Genomic DNA, 8,418 nt, shown 5'->3' with positions numbered 1-8,418 from the left:
TCATGTTTGTTATGTTTGTTTATAATAGCAACAATAATAATTAGTCGTTTAAGCTCTTGTTTATAGAAGTAAAAAGCTTAAACTTAAGTTCTGAAATCGAATTTACTTAAGTACATGTTGCAATAGCCTTAAGTAGAACAGTAACTGAATAATCTGAGAGAAACCACCTGCTCTTAAAAACTAGTTGCGTTAAGTCTGAACACTGAACAATAGATCGCGCCACTGAACTTTGATTACTTTCGCTTATAATGAGAAATCGATATAAACATTATTTTCCTTTTTACTTATTAGAAGTTTCTAAAAATTTGATCAAAGAATATACTTAATCCGTACCTTTATTCACATAGATATATTTTTTAATACGTATCTATGCAAATAAGGCACGTTGTATGTTGTAATCTAATGGCGTTAAATTCACTAGTACGTGTTTCTAATTTTCAACTTGTAAGATTCACAAAATATTTGCATTTATTTTTAAGTAATATTAATATTAATATTAACTTAAATACTAATTGATAATGTTTGGGGACTTATTATATAAAACTGAAAAGTTATTATGCAGATATATCAATTATTTACTAAAATTGATTTCCGTTATCCTTCTTAAATTCACATATCCTTTCTCTTACTAATACTTTAAATGTACAAGATTAGAAGTAATATTAGAATATCACGCACGACTTAAAATGCAAGGGAAGTACCATACATCCATAATTCAAACATTAGATTATTACCAAGCATTGAAATCTTCATATGCGTCGGTTTGAACAGCCGAAAACCTGTTCAATTCACTTTAACCTGAATACACCGAGACAAAGAGATTGTGTTATAGGCGTGGCACACGAGGGAACATCGTACCATTATACCATAACCATGGTATCCTATGCGTTAAAATTATAAATTACTTGGAAATTATTAAAAGTTGATTCTTCTGAAATGTATATAAAGCTTGATTCGGCTAATGATAATTAATATTTGTAAAAAAATTCCCATAAGATGATCTAATACGCATCAACACCATGATCCAGCACACTTGTGGCAATGGATAACAACTACCAGGACGATTTTATGTACGTGCATGATTGACACGTCATGGCAATGGACGGTTTGATGACGATGGTGGGGGTTTAAGGAGGGGCAGAGAGAAAGAGAAAGTGGCAAGAAAATAATAGTAGGGAACGAGACAGAGAAGAAGCCTCCACGGATGAAGCGTGTTTAGTCAACCTGGTGGCGCTGGACAACCAACTGTCGGCGGCGGAGAAACTGTTAGCCGACTTCGAGGAACTCACGGTTTCGGTGCAGCGAATCTAGAGTGCTGTTGGTCGTGTTGTTCCACATACAACTGTGGATTGTTTGTCGTGCGTTCGTTATACCAGAATCGCGAAGAAAATCTCAATACGTGGTTAGTGTGTAACTTTCTAGTAGAGAAAAAATTCATTTGAAAACGCGATGGTCAGCAAGGATTCGAAAATGGTCACCCCAGAGATGGCAAATCCCTATCTGAAACCGCCGAGCATATCAACCAGCCAGTCATTAAAAAACTTTATTTACAACCGTGAGACCGGTGCCTTTTTCGGCAGAACAGCCAGTAGCTGGGGTAAGTTGTGATGATCGATCTAATCGCCGATCGAAATTGTATCGAGTATTCTATTGATTTCGGATTGAAATCGGAGCAATGATCCTTTTCGATCGATTTTTCAAAGATAAATCATTTCATCTTAATGTTGGCTTTATTTCTTATATTTAATAATGTATGCGTACATGGCAATATAGTCCTTGATAAGATGTCAACATTTCAATATTTCTTCTGTTTCGGTAACTTTACAATTCATAAGAATAGATGAATATAATTACCTTTTCTTTAATTATAATCACTACATATAGATAATTTAGAAATATTATTTTATTATTTTCTATATGTGTTAATAAATGCACATGTAAGTGAACGCATCTCTAGAGAAATGTGCAGAATAATTCAGAAAGTAAGATAGAAAATATTTTCAACAAGCACTATACATGTTCGTCATTTTATGTAAAAAACTTGTTTACTTCATATATCATTCCATTATTTGAGTAAACATCGTAAGATGTTAACTATAATGTTAAAAGTATACGTTATTTTCTAAACAGTCTCACATGTTTATTGGTCTTATTTCATGGAAAAAGGAATGAAAAAAAAGAAATAGGAAGAAAGGAACTAACCTTTTTTGGTAAATTTCCAGGCAAGTGAATAGAGACAACAGGTAGAAGCTATACTGTGATCACTTCGATCAACAGATATATTTTTCTTTCTTATATATAGAAATTATAAAACGTATAAAATAACTATAAACTTTATTTTCGGATATTTTCCTTCCGAAAACAAATTTCGGACTGGCAGAAGTCCGAAAATAAATTTCATAGATATTTTATAAATTTTGTGCAAATACATCAACTGAATAGCAGAATCAACCAGTTTTACTTACTAGGATTTATTAATTGATCGAAGGATCATTTTTGTCCGTAGACTTCGGTTTACTGAAGCTAATTTGATTTTTCAATTACTGTTTTAATTAGTGTCGATTTCTTATCTTTTAAAACGACAAGAATGTGAAATAAAAGTTCGAAGGTAAAAGAAACACTGGCAGAAGAAACTATAGTATAAATTTTGGTAATCACGTGTTTAACATATTAAATTCATTTACATAAATATTTCAAAATATTACAAGTGCGCGTACGAATATGTAGGCAATTTTAATTATAAATTCAGAATGCATTGTTCCACACTAAAGAATAAGTGGTATTTTAATTACGTTTTATTTCTAATAATAACACTAATCATCTAACATTTTAGAAATGACTTTTGTTTTTGCGCCATGTAACTTTAAAAAATTATTTTACAAATAATTGTATTGGACAAAACATAAAAAAGCTACAAATTTTATTTTTTATAAATGATAGAATGTGATGTTTTATGTGATGTTACCATATATTTCAATTAGGTTGGCATGGTAACAGTTGGAAACACACCCTTCAAAGGGGCAGAACGCCACACTATATCAATGTTGGACGCCATATCGAAATAATGAGATTATCTGTTAACATTCGTTTGATGTTTCCAATATAGAAATCGCATTTGAATTTCCTCTCACCTTATTTACTAATAGAAAATTATATCATGTATCTTACAAGCTATTTCAACCTGCAGATTTAGTTAAATTTACACCCTATATAAAAATATACACGCCATTGTCTATCGTTAAACAAATTTCATAAAATCATTGAAAAATGTACTTTTAGTTGTACGAATATTTTATAACAAAACAATATATCTATATATATAAATTGCGTTGAGTGTAAAGAAGCAGAGTTGCGAGAAGCAAAATATTATTAATAAGAGAGATATATAATTTCAATCAACCAAGCAGTAGCGTGTCTGGCTCTTGAAAACTGATCTGTAGAGCATCGAGTTACGAATGTTACGATAACTTGTCTGCAGTTGTTTCGATAGTACACAGAAGACCCACAAAAAGCATAGAAAGCTAGAAAGAGAAACGTGAGTTTGCGTCTTCTTTCGTCTAATTAGCTCAGAAGCCTGTCGTTGTATTGCAGTTTCTTGCAAATTGTATTCACTGTTAAAATATATCCTACGATTTATCCGAGCCTTGAGACTAGCCTCGCCGTCATATTATATACCCTTGTACTGTTTCCTCAGTTCTCTTCAACCGCTTAGAATGTTTACTTTGTTGTGTATCTACTTATCGATGTATCATAATATGCCGGAGTCCTCTTGTACAATTGAACTAACATTATTAGTGAAATTTTGCAGGTCATTAGTACAAATTTTACATTGCGAATTGTGCGATTATCTTATTTAATGTAACGTTGTAAAATTGTAAAAGAAAAGTTTATATCTTGCCATTTGTCAATTCGCTAATATCATTACAATTAGTAAACTATTATGCAAGAGAGTCGGGTGAAAAGAGAGGTATTTTAATTGAAGTTTCTCATTTGTTTGCAAATAACAAAGAGTATAAATGTACTCTTCCCCATACTAATTATAAAAAATAAATAAAAGATATCAAAACATAAAGTTATGTGTTTTAAAAAAGGTCCATTAAAATCAACATGAACTCCTGGAATTAAATTTATAGAATTGTCCCAATTAAATTTAACAAATTAACGAAGAATGTAGACTTATGAATATCTTAAGCTGGACGGAAAGCAAATATAACGATTAAACACGCGTATGTAACCTTGATTGGTTTGGCCAAAATAAAGGTAACGACAAGAAAAAAAAAAGGAAGGGAGAGAAAAAGACGGAAGCGCGAAGCGCGGCTAATTCGCGGTGCACACAACGGTTTGTTCGGCTGAATAGCAATTGTTACAACTTCCTTTAGCGCAAACGCGTACAACGAGGTCAATTGGCGTTAAATGGAGGCATTACGGCATTATGTAACTTAGGGCCATTCCGAAGGGTACACCCACGCGACCATATCATACCATAGCTTTCGTTCAGCATCGCTCTCCCGAAAATTTCGAAAATTAATTTCAAATTCGACGCTGCAACAGTTCCGCTCTTTGTTCAAGAGATTTTCTTATAGGTTCCTGAAATAACAGTTCTAAATTTATTGCCTCTATCTCCAAAATCTAAATATGATATAATGATTTGTTTAAGTTTTATATTTATGAAACCTAACATCATTTTAGTTAAGGAGATAATATACCACAGGGTAAGTACAGAAATGGAACCTAAGTAGGGTTTAGCTTCACCTATGAAATATTATAATGAATACTTAGAAGGCGAAGGGGAGGGGAAGGGACGAAGAGGGGATGATGTGGCATGAAAAAGTCAGACAAAAATAACGAATAATGTTTTGTGTTTTGAAATGAATATGTTTGAACGTTGAACTTTCGTTTATCATTTATCAATCAGTGAGGAATGAAAGATAAAATTAATGTGAATATTTTATTCAAATATGCCTTGAGAACAGTTAAGCCTCTTCTTTTTTTACCTTAAGAAGTATAAAATGTAACTTTCTGAGGCATCGATTTACAGTCTTTGTATAATACTTTGAATTTTGATTTATATGCTGTACTTTGGTATCTTGTGTATACTTAGAATCAATTGTAAGCAAGATAGATCACACGTACATGTTTTTCATGTCAATTTGTTAGATATGTTTCGGGAATCTGCGCGAGGAGCAAGACGTCAAGAGTCAATTGCTATGATTTTTACAATATGCTGACGTCTGGTAGATCTAATGGAATTAATCGGCGCGTAGTGGTACGCCGTGTAATATAGGTTAATTACATTAATCGTTGCCTCAATTCAAAGGAAGATCCAAGCGTGTGGTCAAGTGGAACAATTCAATTATGTACCGATTCAATGTCTCGCAAGGTCGCTTCTCGGATTCCACTCTTCACTAAAATGACCTCTTGAGTAGCGCTTTGGTACCAAGAACTTCTTAACCCTTCTGCGTTCGTACAACTGCTATCTAGTTATTATTAGTCGATATAAATTTGAAGTTATGTTTTAAAAGTTTATCGCTCCTGTTACTTATTGGATTGAAGATCGAAGTTTGAGAATGGTAGGTAAATGAGAAGCATATAGGTGGGAAAAGTATAAGTAGAATTAAATAGACCACATGTAGACATAAAAAAGATACAAGTTATATTCTCAGTACGTAAAACTGAAGATACATTGTTGCATTCGCGTAATATTTGCAGACAATGCGCATGTTTATGAAGGATTCGATACACGCGAATCACATTTAACAAATCCCATTTGTACTTTACTGTGAATGATACATAGTAATGTGAAACTATGCAAAAGTTGAACGGAAATGTGTATAAATTGAAAACGGAAATATGGAAAATGAGACTCGGATGTAGTACGATTGAGCGCTGTGCCGTGTCGTTAATTGCTCCGCTTCAATCCTGGAAATTACTTGGATATTTTTCAATCCTTTTCTAAGCTCGGCGAGTATGAAATAAATAAAATCTGACATCAATGGACAATGATGAAATTTGATATCTTTTTCTTGTAATTAGTGGTTTGAACTTGATGAGTAATTAAATTTTGTTCTTCAGGTAAAATAGGATTATTCTATTTGACATTCTACGGGGTACTGGCTGCATTGGTTGCAATTTGCTTCTGGGGTTTCTTTCAAACGTTAGATCCAAGGATACCGAGGTGGCAATTAGAACGTTCAATAATCGGAACAAATCCTGGTAAACACACATTTAGCAAAATAATTGCATGTGAATATTTTTACACATAGAGGTACAGGACAAAACATGATAATTCACATATTTTGAAGTTTTGAAATAGAAAACTCAACAAAAACGTACTTATCAGGTTTTTCTCCTGTGATGTTCACGTGAACGTTCGTTACTGTACATCCTTATTTATAGGATTAGGATTTAGGCCACAGCCACCGCTCGAAAATGTTGAAAGTACCTTAATTTGGTACAGAGGAACCGATAGCGAGAACTTTAAATTCTGGGTTGATTCTCTAGAATCGTTTCTGAAAGGTAATATTGAAATATAATATTCTTATTTAATATGATTCATATTTAATTTATAATTATATAGAATAATATTGTGACACGAAACATCTTGTATAATTTTATTTTATAATTAAATGTTACAAGGTAAGAGAACAAAGAAATTATGATCAGTAATAATTTTTCAGATTACATAACGCCAGGTTCAGTTCCCGGTCTTGGTGCGAATATTAATAAATGTGATTACAATCAACCGCCACCTCCTGGTAAAGTCTGTGATGTTGATGTTAAAAACTGGTATCCTTGTACGAAAGAAAACAAGTATAATTATCATAAATCTGCACCATGTATATTCTTAAAGCTTAATAAGGTAACATTTTTGGAGCACGTTAACTTATAGTATCCTTAAAAAGTCTGCTCTTCTATGGTTAAGGTATAAATATATATTTCTAGATATACGCTTGGAGACCGGAATTCTACAATGATACCAATTCGTTACCACAGAACATGCCTGTCGATCTCAGAGAGCATATCGCCGGATTAAAGAATACTCGTCATCTTGACACGATTTGGGTATCTTGCGAAGGAGAGAATCCTGCAGATCAAGAAAATATAGGACCAATTGAGTATATCCCACGAAGAGGATTTCCCGGTTACTTTTATCCTTTCGAAAATTCAGAGGGTTACCTCAGTCCGCTGGTAGCTATACACTTCGTCCGACCTCGCAGTAAGTGTTAAAAAAATAGACAAAAATTTTGGACGGTCTTGACTCTTTAGTCCTTTAATGCTTTGACTTTTCAAATGATTAGAGAATTAAGTCGATTAATCTGGACAAAGTCATACGAAGTAAATAATTTTCTTTCTACAAAGTTTTTTGAATATTTTTGTATGGAAAAAATATTTTGTTGCAGCTGGGATTTTAATAAACGTAGAGTGCAAGGCGTGGGCGAAAAACATAAAACACAGCCGTCACGATAAAATAGGTGTGGTCCATTTCGAAATGATGATAGATTAATGTCCCCTAAGTACATCTCTCTGGTCTCTCCTTTGTTAGCGTACAGAAATGCAATGCGAATCTCATGTTTTCTTATTCTTCCACATAGCTGAACATTTTTCAAACGACTCTAGAAGCCGTCAGAAATCGATGACCGCTGCCAAAGTGTGGAAGAAACTTTTGTCAAGTACAAAGTTGAAAGGACTTTTGATGTTTGCACTATCGAAAGTCTAATTTCTATTCAATTTCTACGTACTGAGAAAAAGATGCAAAATTCCAAATCACTTTACGACTTTATACTTCTCGTTTGGTTTAGCAGGATAAAGAATTTACGAGAAACCATACGATTAAAATAACGTTTACTTCGTTGAGGATATTAAAAATAATGTATTTATGAAGAAGAAACAAAGTATATTTATTATATATGAAAATAAGCTTCTTTTATTGATAAATAATGATTATGTGTTCTAAAGTTATATTTTAATAATGAATATAGACAATCGTTCTTTACTTAGTGCTAAACCTGAGTATAATATATCATTTCTATGTTACATTTTCAGTTGTATAATTAAGTTGTGATTAATCAATATGAATGTTGCCTTATTCCAAATTTTAATTTAATTTCAACCTACTTGCATTAGTTTTGCTTTAAATGATAATTTTTGTCAATTGAATCTCATGGAAGATTTGTGTTATATCTAGAATATTAATGGTAAATATTTGATGTTTTAAAACAGATGAATATATATGCCTTAAATTGTTAACACATTGAATGGAAACTAACTGCTTAAGAAACTATATTTAGGCTGCTATATAGATATTATTTTGGAGATTTTTTGTCGCGAAAATTCACGTCTACTAATGTCTCTTGAGAATAGATCTCTTAAATAAACTAACAAAGATAATATATATATATATACAACACGTAATATATA

General features: G+C 32.4%; 1 protein-coding gene across 1 annotated transcript; it reads left to right on the top strand.

The window, feature by feature from the left end:
- The first annotated feature begins 1,184 nt into the window (after window positions 1-1,184).
- On the top strand, window positions 1,185-8,091 carry LOC100746643 (sodium/potassium-transporting ATPase subunit beta-2). The gene is made up of 6 exons (XM_003486152.4): window positions 1,185-1,597; window positions 6,073-6,213; window positions 6,397-6,516; window positions 6,678-6,859; window positions 6,943-7,216; window positions 7,401-8,091. Exons 1-6 carry the CDS (start codon window positions 1,450-1,452, stop codon window positions 7,502-7,504), a joined length of 969 nt encoding a protein of 322 aa, XP_003486200.1. The 5' UTR covers window positions 1,185-1,449; the 3' UTR covers window positions 7,505-8,091.
- The last annotated feature ends 327 nt before the right edge of the window (window positions 8,092-8,418 follow it).

The sequence above is a fragment of the Bombus impatiens genome, unplaced genomic scaffold, assembly GCF_000188095.3.
Source record: "Bombus impatiens unplaced genomic scaffold, BIMP_2.2 scf_0099, whole genome shotgun sequence".
NCBI classification, from domain to species: domain Eukaryota; kingdom Metazoa; phylum Arthropoda; class Insecta; order Hymenoptera; family Apidae; genus Bombus; species Bombus impatiens.
The sequence above is the reverse complement of the archived record's forward strand: the minus strand, read 5'-3'. Positions and strand labels throughout refer to the sequence as shown.